This window comes from Ranitomeya imitator, chromosome 5 (assembly GCF_032444005.1).
Source record: "Ranitomeya imitator isolate aRanImi1 chromosome 5, aRanImi1.pri, whole genome shotgun sequence".
Lineage (NCBI taxonomy): Eukaryota > Metazoa > Chordata > Amphibia > Anura > Dendrobatidae > Ranitomeya > Ranitomeya imitator.
The window spans coordinates 157,397,333-157,416,716 of NC_091286.1; the positions used below are offsets into that span (position 1 = coordinate 157,397,333).

General features: G+C 44.1%; 1 protein-coding gene across 1 annotated transcript in view; it reads right to left on the minus strand.

The window, feature by feature from the left end:
- TFB2M (transcription factor B2, mitochondrial) overlaps nucleotides 1-19,384 on the minus strand; it is a 50,403-nt gene that overhangs the window by 15,482 nt on the left and 15,537 nt on the right. Inside the window, exon 3 of the mRNA XM_069769235.1 lies at nucleotides 694-782. Within this exon, the coding sequence (XP_069625336.1) occupies nucleotides 694-782 (89 nt within the window). The remainder of the gene's footprint in view (nucleotides 1-693; nucleotides 783-19,384) is intronic.

The following is a 19,384-nucleotide window of genomic DNA, read 5'->3' on the forward strand; positions in this document are numbered from 1 at the left end:
ATTTAATCTGCTGGTTGATAGCGTTCTAAAGCTGTTTGTCCGTCGCACTGAAAGAACGGCTGTCGAGAGGAAATTCATTTTACAACTCCCGACAAGCTCTGGCTTTCAGTCACCGCTAAGTACTTAGTGAGCATAGGATGTAACCACACCCTGGCACTGACTGACAGCAGCCTCAGTATGGATGCAGTGCTGAGCTGGCTGTCAGTCAGTGCTGGGCGTGGTTACAGCCGCCACGCACTATGAACTGAGTGGTGACTGAAGCTGCTCCTATGACAAAACCAAAGGCTGCTGGGAGGAATAGTTCATTTTCGTCTTGTAGTCGTGCTTTCAGTGTGGAGGGCACACAGCTTTAGAACACTAATACAGGAACTTTGTCAGCACTAATACAGGAACTTTGTCAGCATAGAATGACTGTTCAAACCTAGTACAGGCTTTCAGTGCATCAAGGCGAGGCCAATCATTTATTTATACCTTCCCATCTGCTTATTGTACCTTTATCTCCCCCCACACCATCTTTGAATGACAGCTCTGGCTTCATACAGAGATAGATGGAAAATAAGCAGGTGTGAAGGTCTGAATTTGGTCCGCCACCTCATTTTATGAGGCCCACAAGTTCAGAACACAGAATGACCGGTTCTCCACTCTACATGTACGGTTGCCTTATTTTCTTTTATACAAGATTTTTTTTAATACCTCTAAAGATGGGATAAACTCAGAGCTACTTTCCAAAGCAAACACTTTGTGGCCAGCATCCAACAAGGCCTGAGTGAGAAATCCAGGACCTACAATAAAAAAGAAAAAATATATATATATATATAATCTGTCTGCAAACTTCTTACACAATATTTCCAGCAACTCCCTTGTCCCCATTTATAGTTAAGACTCACAAGGCTACTCTCGACAGCCAATTGGGTGCAAAGAACAGTCCAGCACCATCATTTGTTTCGGATATTAAAATTCACTAGTAAAGAACTCTCAGTCAAAAGTGAACAGTTGTTGCTCTTTCATTCTTGCTGTTACCTGAGAATTCTGCTTCTTTATATTGTCAAATGGTTCCAGAAATCGGAAACCAATATAAAATATTCATATTCATTGGATTAAGATGCATTTGGACCCAGACAAGGACTAAAGCAATGAGAACGATCACAAAGAATTTGAGAATATACACACACTACCGTTCAAAAGTTTCGGGTCACTTAGAAATTTCCTTATTTTTGAAAGAAAAGCACAGTTTTTTCCAATGAAGCTAACATTATATGATTCAGAAACACACTCTATACATTGTTAATGTGGTAAATGACTGTTTTAGCTGCAAACGTCTGGTTTGTAATGCAATATCTTCATAGGTGTATAGAGGTCCATTTCCAACAACCATCACTCCAGTGTTCTTATGATGCTTTGCGTTTGCTAACTGTGTAAGGCTAATGGATGGTTAGAATATCCTTGAAAACCCTTGCACAGGTATGTTAGCACAGCTGTAAACAGTTAGGCTGATTAGAGAACCTATAAACCTGACCTTCCTTGGAGCTAGTTGAGAATCTGGAGCATTACATTTGTTTGTTCCATTAAAGGGAAGGTACCGCGTTTGTAGGTCATTAATAAATCACTGTAATGTAGCATAACATGCTGCTATAAGCAAGTTTGAAATGCATGTGAAACAGATTTCATGTGTTATATGAGTTTAAAGGGAAGGTACCGCGTTTGTAGGTCATTAATAAATCACTGTAATGTAGCATAACATGCTGCTATAAGCAAGTTTGAAATGCATGTGAAACAGATTTCATGTGTTATATGAGTTTAAAGGGAAGGTACCGCGTTTGTAGGTCATTAATAAATCACTGTAATGTAGCATAACATGCTGCTATAAGCAAGTTTTAAATGCATGTGAAACAGATTTCATGTGTTATATGAGTTTAAAGAATGCACTGGGGGCTGACATCTTGGTTTTGCAGCAGTAGCAGGGCACTATCAGTGTCATTTTACGGCACCCCATGGACATAGGGTCAGCGCTGGTCTATTATCTCCTATCTGTAACATTGCAGCAGCATTAGCAGTGAGCTGGGCACGCCTCTGTGGGCTGCACAACTCACTGCTGTAGGTGTGACAAGCTGCCATTTTATTATAGTCCTGTGCTATCTGCCCAGCTGCACTTACTCTCTATCCCAGGAGAGAAGCACTCACTGGAACCGGAGGATGGGCACACATCCTCTGCTCTCACAAGCTGCCCTCCCTGTGTGCTTCTCCTGCTCTGTCTCCGCCTCCTCACACACAGACCCTGTGATCTCTGGTAAGCTGCATTCACAGCCTGCCTCTCTCTCTCTGCCATACAATGTATCTCTCCCCTCCCTCCACAATGCCTGGCCATTCTCTGCAGACCTTATCTTACTGAGGGATGAGTCACAGACAGCTCCCTCAGACAATGCTGCTCCATACATAAACACCACATGTCTTCACTTTTCCTCCAGTCCACCATGCGGCTGAGCCCATGGTGTTCTGCTTTTTTGTAAACTCTGTAGCTGTGTTTCTGATGCAGTAACTGATGGTGATAGCAGATCACAGGGCAGTCACACACAAAATGGTGCTGCCCTGTGATGCTGCTCTTCATTCTGCCCCAGGGATATTAGACCACCTAAAAGGGGAGGGAAATGGTGATGTCAGCAGTTACTGCCCCAATTTTCCAGCAAAGAGTAAAGCTTGTAAGTCTTACTATAGCTGCTTGAGGTCTAAAATGGAAAATGCTCCCCCTAATGGTCAATATATATATTTGTAAGAAAATATATAATATTTTTCATATAGAAATGTTTGCAAACATTGCATTAATACATTTTCTTTACTATTTTAAGCTTAATTTCACAAAAAAACAAACTACAAAAAAACTGGTGGCACCTTCCCTTTAAAGAATGCACTGGGGGCTGACATCTTGGTTTTGCAGCAGTAGCAGGGCGCTATCAGTGTCAGATTACGGCACCCCATGGACATAGGAGATAATAGACCGGCGCTGACCCTATCTGTAACATTGCAGCAGCAATGCTACCCCTAGTGGTAAATATGTATATTTGTAGAAAAATATATAATATTTTTCATATAGAAATGTTTGCAAACAGTGCAAACATTGCATTAATACATCTTAATTACTATTTTAAGCTTAATTTCACAAAAAAAAAAAAAAAAATACAAGAAAACTAGTGGCACATTCCCTTTAACCCCTTCCCGACCTTTGACGCCACGTAGGCGTCATGAAAGTCGGTGCCAATCCGACCCATGACGCCTATGTGGCGTCATGGAAAGATCGCGTCCCTGCAGATCGGGTGAAAGGGTTAACTCCCATTTCACCAGATCTGCAGGGACAGGGGGAGTGGTAGTTTAGCCCAGGAAGGGTGGCTTCACCCCCCCCCCCCCGTGGCTACGATCGCTCTGATTGGCAGTTTCACTTTCAACAGCCAATCAGAGCGATTTGTAATATTTCACCTATTATAACTGGTGAAATATTACAATCCAGCCATGGCCGATGCTGCAATATCATCGGCCATGGCTGGAAATACTAATGTGCCCCCCCCCCACCGCCCCTCCAATCTGTGCGGTACGCTGCTCCGGCTCCCCTCCGTCCTGTGCTCCGCTCCCCCCGTGCTTTTGTCCGCTCCCCCCGTGCTCCAATCACCCTCCCCGTGCTCCAATCACCCCCCTGCACTCCGATCCACCCCCCGCGCTCCGTTACACCCCCCCCTGCTCTGTTCCACCCCCCGTGCTCCGTTCCACCCCCCCGTGCTCCGTTCCACCCCTCCCGTGCTCCGATCCACCACCCCATGCTCCGATCCCCCCCCCCCCCCCGTGTTCCCCCTCCACCCCATCATACTTACCGATCCTGCCGGGGTCCGTCCGTCTTCTCCCCGGGCGCCACCATCTTCCAAAATGGCGGGCGCATGCGCAGTGCGCCCGCCGAATCTGCCGGCCGGCAGATTCGTTCCAAAGTGCATTTTGATCACTGAGATATAATCTATCTCAGTGATCAAAATAAAAAAAATAATAAATGACCCCCTCCCCTTTGTCACCCCCATAAGTAGGGACAATAAAAAAAATAAAGAATTTTTTTTTTTCCACTAATGTTAGGGTTAGGGGTAGGGTTAGGGCTAGGGGTAGGGTTAGGGCTAGGGTTTCGGTATGTGCACACGTATTCTGGTCCTCTGCGGATTTTTCCGCTGCGGATTTGATAAATCCGCAGTGCTAAACCGCCACGGATTTATGGCGGATTTACCGCGTTTTTTCTGCGCATTTCACTGCGGTTTTACAACTGCGATTTTCTATTTGAGCAGTTGTAAAACCGCTGCGGAATCCGCACAAAGAAGTGACATGCTGCGGAATGTAAACCGCTGCGTTTCCGTGCAGTTTTTCCGCAGCAGGTGTACAGCGATTTTTGTTTCCCATAGGTTTACATTGAACTGTAAACTCATGGGAAACTGCTGCGGATCTGCAGCGTTTTCCGCAGCGTGTGCACATACCTTTAGAATTAGGCCATGTGCACACGGTGCGGATTTTGCTGCGGATCCGCAGCGGATTGGCCGCTGCGGATTCGCAGCAGTGTTCCATCAGGTTTACAGTACCATGTAAACCAAATCCGCTGTGCCCATGGTGCGGAAAATACCGCGCGGAAACGCTGCGTTGTATTTTCCGCAGCATGTCAATTCTTTGTGCGGATTCCGCAGCGTTTTACACCTGTTCCTCAATAGGAATCCGCAGGTGAAATCCGCACAAAAAACACTGGAAATCCGCGGAAAATCCGCAGGTAAAACGCAGTGCCTTTTACCCGCGGATTTTTCAAAAATTATGCTGAAAAATCTCACACGAATCCGCAACGTGGGCACATAGCCTTAGGGTTAGGAAATAAACACAGTAGAACAAAAGACGTGCGCACTGCTCAGCCTGAGCTACCTGTTTCACCTCCCTTCGGTTTAAGAACGTTTTACTACCACTACGGACCAGGGGTGCTCATACAGAAAAAAAGCTAATCCACATGAATCCATAGAAGAAAAGAGAGAGCACTCACCATCCGTGTGGTTAGGGTTGTGATTAGGGTTATGGCTATAGTTGGGATTAGGGTTAGGGGTGTGGGGGGGGTAGTGTTGGAGGTAGAATTGAGGGGTTTCCACTGTTTAGGCACATCAGGGGTCTCCAAACGCAACATGGCGCCACCATTGATTCCAGCCAATCTCGTATTCAAAAAGTCAAATGGTGCTCCCTCACTTCCGACGTGTGCCCAAACAGTGGTTTACCCCCACATAAGGGGTACCAGCATACTCAGGACAAACTGCGCAACAATTACTGAGGTCCAATTTCTCCTGTTACCCTTGTGAAAATAAAAAAATGCTTGCTAAAACATCATTTTTGAGGAAAGAAAAATGATTTTTTATTTTCACGGCTCTGCGTTGTAAACGTCTGTGAAGCACTTGGGGGTTCAAAGTGCTCACCACACATCTAGATAAGTTCCTTTCGGGGTCTAGTTTCCAAAATGGGGTCACTTGTGGGGGGTTTCTACTGTTTAGCCACATCAGGGGCTCTGCAAACACAACGTGACGCCCGCAGAGCATTCCATCAAAGTCTGCATTTTAAAACGTCACTACTTCAATTTCGAACCCCGGCATGTGCCCAAACAGTAGTTTACCCCCACATATGGGGTATCACCGTACTCAGGAGAAACTGGACAACAAATATTGGGGTCAAATTTCTCCTGTTACCCTTGGGAAAATTAAAAAATTCTGGGCTAAATAATTATTTTTGAAGAAAGAAAACGTATTTATTATTTTCACGGCTCTGCATTATAAACTTCTGTGAAGCACTTGGGGGTTCAAAGTGCTCACCACACATCTAGATAAGTTCCTTTCGGGGTCTAGTTTCCAAAATGGGGTCACTTGTGGGGGGTTTCTACTGTTAAGCCACATCAGGGGCTCTGCAAACGCAACGTGACGCCCACAGAGCATTCCATCAAAGTCTGCATTTCAAAACGTCACTACTTCACTTCTGAGCCCCGGCATGTGCCCAAACAGTGGTTTACCCCCACATATGGGGTATCAGCGTACTCAGGACAAACTGGACAACAACATTTGGGGTCCAATTTCTCCTATTACCCTTGGCAAAATAGGAAATTCCAGGCTAAAAAATCATTTTTGAGGAAAGAAAAATTATTTTTTATTTTCATGGCTCTGCGTTATAAACTTCTGTGAAGCACCTGGGGGTTTAAAGTGCTCAATATGCATCTAGATAAGTTCCTTGGGGGGGTCTAGTTTCCAAAATGGGGTCACTTGTGGGGGAGCTCCAATGTTTAGGCACACAGGAGCTCTCCAAACGCGACATGGTGTCTGCTAACAATTGGAGCTAATTTTCCATTCAAAAAGTCAAATGGCGCGCCTTCCCTTCCGAGCCCTGCCGAGTGCCCAAACAGTGGTTTACCCCCACATATGAGGTATCGGCGTACTCGGGAGAAATTGCCCAACAAATTTTATGATCCATTTTATCCTATTGCCCATGTGAAAATGAAAAAATTGAGGCGAAAAGAATTTTTTTGTGAAAAAAAAGTACTTTTTCATTTTTACAGATCAATTTGTGAAGCACCTGAGGGTTTAAAGTGCTCACTAGGCATCTAAATAAGTTCCTTGGGGGGTCTAGTTTCCAAAATGGGGTCACTTGTGGGGGAGCGCCAATGTTTAGGCACACAGGAGCTCTCCAAACGCGACATGGTGTCCGCTAACGATGGAGATAATTTTTCATTCAAAAAGTCAAATGGCGCTCCTTCCCTTCCGAGCCTTACCATGTGCCCAAACAGTGGTTTACCCCCACATATGAGGTATCCGCGTACTCAGGACAAATTGCACAACAACTTTCGTGGTTCAGTTTCTCCTTTTACCATTGGGAAAATAAAAAAATTGTTGCTAAAAGATAATTTTTGTGACTAAAAAGTTAAATGTTCATTTTTTCCTTCCATGTTGCATCTGCTGCTGTGACGCACCTGAAGGGTTAATAAACTTCTTGAATGTGGTTTTGAGAACCTTGAGGGGTGCAGTTTTTAGAATGGTGTCACTTTTGGGTATTTTCAGCCATATAGACCCCTCAAACTGACTTCAAATGTGAGGTGGTCCCTAAAAAAAATGGTTTTGTAAATTTCGTTGTAAAAATGAGAAATCGCTGGTCAAATTTTAACCCTTATAACTTCCTAGCAAAAAAAAATTTTGTTTCCAAAATTGTGCTGATGTAAAGTAAACATGTGGGAAATGTTATTTATTAACTATTTTGTGTCACATAACTCTCTGGTTTAACAGAATAAAAATTCAAAATGTGAAAATTGCGAAATTTTCAAAATTTTCGCCAAATTTCCGTTTTTATCACAAATAAACGCAGAATTTATTGACCTAAATTTACCACTAACATGAAGCCCAATATGTCACGAAAAAACAATCTCAGAACCGCTAGGATCCGTTGAAGCGTTCCTGAGTTATCTACTATATAAAGCTGAATGTGTGTATGTGTGTATGTATGTCCGGGATTGGCATCTGCACCGTCGCAGCTACAGCCACAAAATTTTGCACAGTCACACGTCTGGACCCCGAGAGCGTCATAGGCTATATTGTGAGGTGAAATTTTAACCCCGCGCGTTCCAATTCACCAAACAATTTTGCCCCTATCTACATAATGGGGAAAAAAGTGAAAGGAAAAGTGTTGGAGGCGTTGAAGCGACAGCCACAAAATTTTGCAGTCACACATCTGGACCCCGAGAGCGTCATAGGCTATGTTGTGAGGTGAAATTTTAACCCCGCGCATTCCAATTCACCAAACAATTTTGCCCCTATCTACATAATGGGAAAAAATAAAAGGAAAAGTGTTGGAGGCAAATTGACAGCTGCCAGATGTGAACAAGGGGGACGTAAAGAGTGAGAGCGATGGCGCCAAAGAGTATATACCGTACAGTTGCTAAGGTGGGCCCCGACACGGGATACTCACCACACACGGGGATATGAACACATACACAAAATGCGCCACACACTTCCACGTGCTTGAACACATATCACCCTCAGCACACATTTCACCACACATTCTCCAACCTCGCCACATAAAAGTCGAAACACAAAAGTCGCCGCTCAAAACTCGCCACGTGCAGAACTCGCCACATGCAAAAACTAGGCTCTTGCAAAACTCGCCACAAGTGCAAAACTCACCTCATGGAAAACTCGCCACACGCAAAACTTGCACATGCGGAAAAATTGCCACATGCACAAAAGTTGCAACACATGCAAAATTTCTTCACACAAAACTTGCACATACTCAAAAGGCACCACACAAAACTCGCCACGTGCAAAACTCGCCATGCGCAAAACTTGCTGCACACAAGTTGCTACACTAACCTGTCACATGCAACTCGACACACAAAAAGTTGCTACACGCATGCTGCCACACACAACTCATCTCACAAAAGTCGCTACATACATGTCGCCACACGCAACTCAACACACACAACTTGACAAATGAAACTCGCCCTAAAACACACACAAGTCTGGTCTTATCCTTCAAAAATAAAAATCTGATTAATAAGCAGACAAACTACAACAAATGTACCATAAAGGAAATACGGCAGCTGTCAGTCACATGACCTGTCTATTATGTGTATGTGTGAGCTAATATATACTGCCAGGGGGAGGGCTTCCTGCTGGCTGGGGATTTATCAGGCTGCCAATTTAGCTTACAAATACTGAGGTAAAAATACTGAGCAAATAACGTGTGAACGAGGTCTAATACAGGAGGAGATGACACACAGGTATATACTATATACAGGAGAGATGACACACAGGTATATACTATATAGAGGAGGAGATGACATACAGGTACATATAGATACAGGAGGAGATGACATACAGGTATATACTATATACAGGAGGAGATGACACACAGGTATATACTATATACAGGAGCAGATGACCTACAGGTATATACTATATACAGGAGGAGATGACATACAGGTATATGCTATATATAGAAGATGACATGCAGGTATATACTATATACAGGAGGAGATGACATTCAGGTATATACTATATATAGGGGAGATGACACACAGCAGGTATATAATATATACAGGGGAGATGACATACAGGTATATACTATATACAGGAGATGACATACAGATGTATACTATATATAAGGGAGATGACAAACATGTATATACTGAGGTGATGAGGTGAAAATGAGAGGTGTGAGGTGAAAATGAAAAGGTGTGAGTGCAAAATGAGAGGAGTGAGGAAAAATAATGGAGTGATCAGAAAATGACAGATGTGAGGTTGAAATGACAAGTGTTAGGGGGGAATGAGAGGAGTGAGGGAGAAAATGAGAGATGTGAGGGAGAAAATGAGAGATGTGATTGGGTAAATGAGAGGCGGGATGGGAAAATAAGAGAAGTGACGTGCTATAACTAACCACAGATATTTACTATGCCCTGGCAACGCCGGGCTCTTCAGCTAGTTACCTCATAAAGGGACACTGGTCAGAATTGCAAAAAACGGCAAGGTCTTTAAGGTCAAAATAGGCTGGGTCATGAAGGGGTTAAACTCTCAAAATGGCCAGAAAAAAAAAGAACTTTCATGTGAAACTCAACAGTCTATTATTGTTCTTAGAAATGAAGGCTATTTCATGCGAGAAATTGCAAAGAAACTGAAGATTTCCTACAACGGTGTGTACTACTCCCTTCAGAGGACAGCACAAAGGCTCGAATCAGAGTAGAAAGAGAAGTGGGAGGCCCCGCTGCACAACTGAGCAACAACACAAGTACATTAGAGTCTGTAGTTTGAGAAATTGATGCCTCACAGGTACTCAACTTGGCAGCTTCATTAAATAGTACACACAAAACGCCAGTGTCAATGTCTACAGTGAAGAGGCGACCCCGGGATGCTGGCCTTCAGGGAAGAGTGGCAAAGGAAAAGATTAATATGGGCAAAAGAACACAGATAGACAGAGGAACATTGGAAAAAAGTGTTATGGATAGACGAATCCAAGTTTGAGGTGTTTGGGGATCACACAGAACATTTGTGAGACACAGAACTGAAAAGATGCTGGAAGAGTGCCTGATGCCATCTGTCAAGCATGGTGGAGGTAATGTGATGGTCTGGGGTTGCTTTGGTGCTGGTAAAGTGGGAGATTGGTACAAGGTAAAAGGGATTTTGAATAAGGCAGGCTATCACTCCATTTTGCAACTCCATGACATACCCTGTGGACAGTGCTTGATTGGAGCCAATTTCATCCTACAACAGGACAATGACCCAAAGCACACCTTCAAATTATGCAAGAACTATTTAGGGAAGAAGCAGGCAGCTAGTATTCTATCTGTAATGGAGTGGCCAGCACAGTCACCAGATCTCAACCCCACTGAGCTGTTGTAGGTGCAATTTGACCGTATGGTACACAAAGTGCCCATCAAGCCAAACCAACTTGCGGGAGTGGCTTCTGGAAGCATGGGGTGAAATTTCTCCAGATTACCTCAGCAAATTAACTGCTAGAATGCCAAAGGTCTGCAATGCTGTAATTGCTGCAAAGGGAGAATTCTTTGACGAAAGCAAAGTTTGAAGGAAACAATTATTTCAGATAAAAACCTTTTTTTCGAACCTTGTCTATGTCTGGACTAGATTTTCAATTCAGTTGACAACTCATTTGATTAATAAAAGAATGAGTTTTCATGTAAAACACAAAATTGTCTGGGTGACCCTAAACTTTACTTTTGAACGAGTAGAATATATAATATCTCTCTATTGAACCCGTTCTATGCCCGGGTGGCGAGCATTTATATTGGTATATGGTCTCCATCCTGGTATGTGTTGCTTCCATCCTGCGCCCTAATCTTGTCATGTGCTGCTACCATCTTGCGCCCCCATCCTGTCATTTGCTGCTCCCATCCGGTCATGTGCTGCTCCCATCCATATGCCCCATACGCTGCTCCATAAAGGTTAATGGCCCCCATAAGATGCTCCATAGTATATGCCCCGTATGCTGCACCATTATGGTTGATAGCCCCCATAAGATGCTCAATAGTATATGTCCCGTATACTGCTCCATTATGGTTGATGGCCCCCATAAGATGCTCCATAGTATATGCCCCGTATACTGCTCCATAAATGTTGATGGCCCCCATAAGATGCTCCATTGTATTGTATGCCCCGTATGCTGCTGCGATATATATATAAAAAAAAAATAACACTCACCTATCGTCGCTGGGCGCCGAGTGCTGGGGGGCCTGAGCAGGCAGGGACACCGGCGCGCTGTGGGGGTCAGGTGCCGGAGTCGCCGCTAGCTCAGGCTCTCAACACTTGCTATATTCACCTGTCCCGTTCCAGCGCTGCGTGCCGCTTCTTCCGGGTCCTCTGGCTGTGACTGTTCAGTCAGAGGGCGGCGCGCATTAAGCGCGTCATCGCCCTCTGAACTGAACGTCTGCGTCACAGGCAGAGGACCCGGAAGATGGAGCGGCACGCAGCGCTGGAACGGGACAGGTGAATATAGCATACTCACCCTCCTGGCACGTCCCTGCTTCTCCGTTGGAGATCGCGGTGTGCGTTCAGTGCTTACGCATACCGCGATCTCCTGGGCTGCGTCACTCTGTGGGATCCAGACTGCGCCGGCGCTTGTGCAGTCTATAAAGGCTTCGGACAGAGTGACGCTCCCAGCGTTATATTATGTTTTATCTCTCTATCTCCAGTCGAGGTGACCTGGGACTTAATTCCCAGGGACGGGATAGTGAGTCATGGGCGATCAGCTGCGCTCACGGGGGGAGCGCGGCCGATCACCGCCGGGTGTCAGCTGAGTATTACAGCTGACATCCGGCACTATGTGCCAGGAGCAGTCACGGACTGCTCCCTGCACATTAACCCCGGGAATACTGCGATCAAAGATGATCGCAGCGTTATGGCGGCATAGGGAAGCATCGCGCAGGGAGGGGGCTCCCGGCGTGCTTCCCTGAGACCCTCAGAGCAACGCGATGTGATCGCGTTATTCAGAGGGTCTCCTACGTCCTTCTCTCTTTGTAGGCCCCGGATCCAAAATGGCGGCGGGGCTCCTTTGGGGACCTACAGGGAGGAGGCTTGCAAGCACCTGCTCAGAGCAGGCGCTGGGAAGCCTCTTGCAGTGCCTGTCAGATCACTGATCTGACACAGTGCACTGCAAAGTGTCAGATCAGCGATCTGACACTATAGGGTCATGCCCCCCCCCCCAGGACAATGTAAAAAAAAATATTTACATGTGTAAACAAAACAAAACTTGTTCCAATAAATACATTTCTTTATCTAAATAAAAAAAACAATAAAAGTACACATATTTAGTATCACCGCGTCCGTAACGACCCGACCTATAAATCTGTCCCACTAGTTAACCCCTTCAGTGAACACCGAAAAGAAAAGAAAAAAAGAGGAAAAAAACCAACGCTTTATTATCATACCGCCGAACAAAAAGTGGAATAACACACGATCAAAAAGACGGATATAAATAACCATGGTACCGCTGAAAACGACATCTTGTTCCGGAAAAAAATTGAGCCATCATACAGCATCAGCGAAAAAATAAAAAAGTTATAGTCCTCAAAATAAAGCGATGCAAAAATTATTTTTTTTATAGAAAATAGTTTTTATCGCATAAAAGCGCCAAAACATAAAAAACTGATATAAATGTGGTATCACTGTTATCGTACTGACCCGAAGAGTAAGACAGCTTTATCAATTTTACCAAATGTGGAACAGTATAAACGCCCCCCCTCCCAAGATATTAATGAATAGCTGGTTTTTGGTCATTCTGCCTCACAAAAATCGGAATAAAAACAAAATCAAAAAATGTCACGTGCCCAAAAACAGTACAAATAAAAACGTCAACTCGTCCCGCAAAAACCAAGACCTCACATGACTGTGGACCAAAATGTGGAAAAATTTATAGCTCTCAAAATGTGGAGATGCAAAAACTATTTTTTGCAATAAAAAGCGTCTTATAGTGTTTGACAGCTGCCAATCATAAAAATCCGATAAAAAACCAGCTATAAAAGTAAATCAAACCCCCCCCCCTTCATCACCCCCTTAGTTAGGGAAAAATAATAAAATTAAAACAAAAATGTATTTATTTCCATTTTCCCATGAGGGTTAGGAATTAGGGTTAGGGGTGTGGTTAGGTTATGGTTGGGTTTAGGGGTGTGTTGGAGTTAGGGCTAGGGGCATGTTCGTGTTAGTGGTATGGTTAGGGTTAAGGTTGGGATTAGGGTTAGGGGTGTGTTTGGGTTAGTGTTTCAGCTAGAATTGGGGGGTTTCCACTGGTTAGGCAAATCAGGGGCTCTCCAAACGCGACATGGCGTCCGATCTCAATTCCAGCAAATTCTGCGTTGAAAAAGTAAAACAGTGCTCCTTCCCTTCCGAGCTCTCCCGTGCGCCCAAACAGTGGTTTCCAGCGTGGGAGGTCTCCTCTGATTTTCACAAAACTTGGGAAACAGGACTCGCTAAATGTTCCGCCATACTGATTGATATGCTGATAGAGCATGATCAGCTGTTATTAATCAAGATCAAAAGTGATATTAAGACCTGTGAAGGCACACTTGTTGAATTTGATGAGACCCTTGTCAAACCATTTCAATTGAAATTGAAGGATTTGATTGATACTTTTGAAAAAGAGATCATCAATCGGAAAAGGAGCAAGTTTCACAGTGATAAAACAGATTTCAATAATGGAAAGGCATACAGGTGGTCTCATCGGGGAAACAGACGCCCCCCTTTTGAAGAGCCGAAGGGTACTTTTGAATCACTCCCTAGACAAGACATCTCCTCGAGCGATTTTTTATCCTCGGACCCCAGCGACGCCGAAGGCGCTGCCGGCGGGGTTGTAGGAAAATCAAATTATACCCGAAAGAAGGGCAGAGGATACAAGAAGTGGTCACCGACCTACAGAAGAGAGACAAGATTCAACAAGAAGCAATGAGAGACGTACCAAGTGATGATGAAACTGAAGGTACTCTTCAAATCATAAATTTATCCTCGTATGTATTATCGGACATAGAGAAACAGGTGCTTTCGAAGAGTCTCTCTTTCTCTCTTATGAACCCACTTGATAAATTTGTTTTGGTCAAAGATATATATTTGTTTTGTCGCCAAATAACTTTCATGTTATTATACCATCAACCGTCCCTCATTGATACATTGCCTGATAATGAGAGACGTGTTTTTTGTGATCTTTTGGAACTGTTGCAGGAAAGCAAAACTCCAGACGTGCCAGATAGATTTACAAGACGACTTCCCTCCCAGGCTACTCCATCATTTTCGTTATCTCCGGCAGTTCAGTTCTTTTTCGTCAAAGTTTGCAAGGACATCGAGAATCTTAGACCAGACTCACATCAACAAGACAATCTGGGTAAGATTGAAAGAGAGGCGTTGCGAGGCCTTATAACTAACAACAATTTCATAGTCCGCGAAGCGGATAAAGGAGGGAATGTTGTTTTATGGCCACATGAACTATATGTCAAGGAGGTTATGAGTCAGCTACAGGGAGGACACTGTTATACACTACTACCCTCTGATCCTACGTGGTTCTTTAAGGATAAAATTGATTCCCTTATTAACAGAGCCTTTTGTGACCACGCCATTACTAGGAGGGAGGCTGATTTCCTGACGACACCTCACCCAGTGGTACCTACCTTTTATGCCCTGCCCAAGATCCACAAGTCCCTGACTGAACCACCAGGTAGACCAATAGTCTCCGGCATAGGCAGCATTTTCGAGCGGCCATGCATTTATGTAGACTATTTTCTTCAACCTTTGGTCACTTCTTTAAAATCATTTACTAGGGATTCGACTCATCTGATGCAAACCCTGGAGACTTTGGAGATCCCAGCGGGTACTTACCTAGTGAGCATGGACGTGGAATCTCTTTATACCAGCATCCAGCATCAATCAGGTATGCAGGCTGTCACTTATTTCCTTGAGAAAGATCCGCATCGAGTGACAGCACATAAGGACTTCATCCTTCAACTTTTATTCTTTATCTTAGACAAAAATTATTTTGTCTTCGATAGGAAATTCTTTCGTCAGCTATCTGGTACGGCGATGGGGGCACGTTGTGCACCTTCATACGCCAATCTATTTCTTGGATGGTGGGAGGAGTTGATTGTCTACAAACATCGGGTGTTTACATCCAACATTTTGGTTTGGCAACGCTATATTGATTACATTCTGCTGTTATGGACTGGCCCCTTGGAGGAATGTAATAGGTTCATTATGGACCTAAATGAGAACTCTTATAACATCAAATTAACATCTGTTGTTTCTGATCATAGCATTGATTTTCTTGATCTTAAACTTTCCATCCAAAATTCAGGTATCGTGAGCTCTCTATTTAGAAAAATTACCGCCACCAATAGTCTCCTTCACTATACAAGTTTTCATCCGTATCATCTGAGGAAGGAGATCCCAAAGGGACAGTTCCTCCGGCTAAAAAGAAATTGCAGCACTGATATTGACTTCTTGCAACATTCTAAAGATCTCTCGTGCCGATTCAAGAAGAGGGGGTATCCTAAAAGTGCCATCTCGGGTGCTTTTCAACATGCCTTACAACAAGATAGGAGTAATCTTCTCACAAAAAAGGTACGTGATGCTTCTCGTCCCCTTTCTGTAATCACCACCTATAATAATCGGTGGGCGGATATCCGTAAAATACTCAATAACAACTGGGATATCCTTATGAGTGAAAAAAGAATTGTGCCCTTTGTGTCAAAATCACCTTGTTTGGTGGCCAGAAGAGCCAAAAATTTGAGGGACTCTCTGTGCCACAGCAACTACCAACAGCCTACTTCAAGACTTAACAGTGGCACTAGGATCTATGGCTCCTATCCGTGCGGCAATTGTACCATCTGCCAGTATATGATTGCACAGGATGGCTTTTCAGTTTCTACCCTCTCTTTTCAGATTCGACCTAGGGAATTCTTCACCTGTAGATCCAGAAACATCATTTATGCGATATTTTGCGATTGTCCAAAAATATGTCGGACAAACGACACAAGAACACAGAAGACGGACACAGCAACATCTATCCAACATTTCTACAGCCCGTAGAGATCGAGTGAGGAATAAGGTTCTATCATCAGTGGCGATGCATTTCTTGGATGTTCATCAGGGAAACACGTCCGGATTCAAAGTTATGGGACTTGAAAGTGTTCGGACTAATATTAGAGGAGGTGATATTACAAACCGCTTACTCCGCTGTGAAACTAAAGGCCCCTTCACATTAAGCGACGCTGCAGCGATACCGACAACGATCCGGATCGCTGCAGCGTCGCTGTTTGGTCGCTGGAGAGCTGTCACACAGACAGCTCTCCAGCGACCAACGATCCCGAAGTCCCCGGGTAACCAGGGTAAACATCGGGTAACTAAGCGCAGGGCCGCGCTTAGTAACCCGATGTTTACCCTGGTCACCAGCGTAAAAGTAAAAAAAAACAAACACTACATACTTACCTACTGCTGTCTGTCCCCGGCGCTCTGCTTCTCTGCACTCCTCCTGTACTGGCTGTGAGCACAGCGGCCGGAAAGCAGAGCGGTGACGTCACCGCTCTGCTTTCCGGCTGACCGACGCTCACAGCCAGTACAGGAGGAGTGCAGAGCACAGCGCCGGGGACAGACAGCGGTAGGTAAGTATGTAGTGTTTTTTTTTTTTTTTACTTTTACACTGGTAACCAGGGTAAACATCGGGTTACTAAGCACGGCCCTGCGCTTAGTTACCCGATGTTTACCCTGGTTACCAGTGAAGACATCGCTGGATCGGTGTCACACACGCCGATCCAGCGATGTCCACGGGAGATCCAGCGACGAAATAAAGTTCTGGACTTTGTTCAGCGACCAACGATCTCCAAGCAGGGGCCTGATCGTTGGTCGCTGTCACACATAACGATTTCCTTAACGATATCGTTGCTACGTCACAAAAAGCAACGATATCGTTAACGATATCGTTATGTGTGAAGGTACCTTTAGTGGATCTTCAACTTAAAGAGTTTGGCACCTCAAAGGCTCAATGAGGAAATGCTTTTCACTGGCTTTTACAAAAAATTGTGACTTGGGAAATTTGTCGTCAAAGATGTCAGCCTCCTTCTGGTGATCTACATCATTTTTTGTCCATAGTATCCATCTCTGTAAGGGGTATATGACTCTGCTGTTAGGGATTCATACCGTATTGTTCGTTTTTCCGGGGGTTGTGTAGTTGGTCTATACATATGGGGTGTACCCATGATTGGGCTCTCAATTGCTTTTTGTGACCTCCCCTTCGTATCTCTTCCCCTCTTTGCCTATTTGGAGCCTAGAAATTTTGGACCCTGGTAGCTGTTCATCTGTATAACACTCTGAGATATTGTTCTGTTTACCATCTCTGTAGTCTACTACTGTGGTTTTTTGCTTTACAGCATTGGTCATGTGACTCATTAGCCTGGATGGCCTTTCTGTTTGAGCACCTTGAGCACTTTAATGATATATGAGTGTCCTTCCCTTGACCATGAACAAGAATAAAGAAAGCTGTATAGCCTTGGGCTACAATCTTGCGAGATCATTTATATTATATTTCTTTAGGTGCAGCACCACTTTGGATGGCGCGTATATATGTCGCAAAAATTTCTTTATGCCTCGATAATCGCCCATGCTACAGATTGTCTTGTGGCACGTGATCCATTACTAATATTATAGTTAGTGCTCTTTGCAGTACAAATACTGCTTCCATCTTCCTTGGCTATATTTGCTATGTTTGACAGATTACATCTTCCCTTTGGGTGCATATATGCTCGTTAGTGGTGTATATTATTACTCCATGGCACTCTAAATTGCCTTTGGATCGTAGATATGCAAAGTCCCTATATGGGTGTGTCTATTTTCATCCTCTATATACTATTGGCCTTAGGTATATGCTATATCAATGAGAAATATTATTTTCTCAGCAACTGTTTTGGATACTATGACACAGGACACGTATACCATTCACCCCTTTTTTTGCGTCTATTTGTGCTATGCAGACTATTACAGATGCTATATGACGTGTCACATCCATCGGTATTTAGTGTGGTATGCTTTATTTTCAGCACACTTTATATATGTCACCACTATCACTTTGGTGTGAGGCACCGTATTCAGTATTTCGCTCTGGCGCATGCGTACATTTTTATTGCTACCCCTCCATTTAAGTGCCAAAAAATCTGGGACATATACAGGTCCTTCTCAAAAAATTAGCATATAGTGTTAAATTTCATTATTTACCATAATGTAATGATTACAATTAAACTTTCATATATTATAGATTCATTATCCACCAACTGAAATTTGTCAGGTCTTTTATTGTTTTAATACTGATGATTTTGGCATACAACTCCTGATAACCCAAAAAACCTGTCTCAAAAAATTAGCATATCAAGAAAAGGTTCTCTAAACGACCTATTACCCTAATCTTCTGAATCAACTAATTAACTCTAAACACATGCAAAAGATACCTGAGGCTTTTATAAACTCCCTGCCTGGTTCATTACTCAAAACCCCCATCATGGGTAAGACTAGCGACCTGACAGATGTCAAGAAGGCCATCATTGACACCCTCAAGCAAGAGGGTAAGACCCAGAAAGAAATTTCTCAACAAATAGGCTGTTCCCAGAGTGCTGTATCAAGGCACCTCAATGGTAAGTCTGTTGGAAGGAAACAATGTGGCAGAAAACGCTGTACAACGAGAAGAGGAGACCGGACCCTGAGGAAGATTGTGGAGAAGGACCGATTCCAGCCCTTGGGGAACCTGAGGAAGCAGTGGACTGAGTCTGGTGTGGAAACATCCAGAGCCACCGTGCACAGGCGTGTGCAGGAAATGGGCTACAGGTGCCGCATTCCCCAGGTAAAGCCACTTTTGAGCTACAGAGAAGCAGCACTGGACTGTTGCTAAGTGGTCCCAAGTACTTTTTTCTGATGAAAGCAAATTTTGCATGTCATTCGGAAATCAAGGTGCCAGAGTCTGGAGGAAGACTGGGGAGAAGGAAATGCCAAAATGCCTGAAGTCCAGTGTCAAGTACCGACAGTCAGTGATGGTGTGGGGTGCCATGTCAGCTGCTGGTGTTGGTCCACTGTGTTTCATCAAGGGCAGGGTCAATGCAGCTAGCTATCAGGAGATTTTGGAGCACTTCATGCTTCCATCGGCTGAAATGCTTTATGGAGATGAAGATTTCATTTTTCAGCACGACCTGGCACCTGCTCACAGTGCCAAAACCACTGGTAAATGGTTTACTGACCATGGTATTACTGTGCTCAATTGGCCTGCCAACTCTCCTGACCTGAACCCCATAGAGAATCTGTGGGATATTGTGAAGAGAAAGTTGAGAGACGCAAGACCC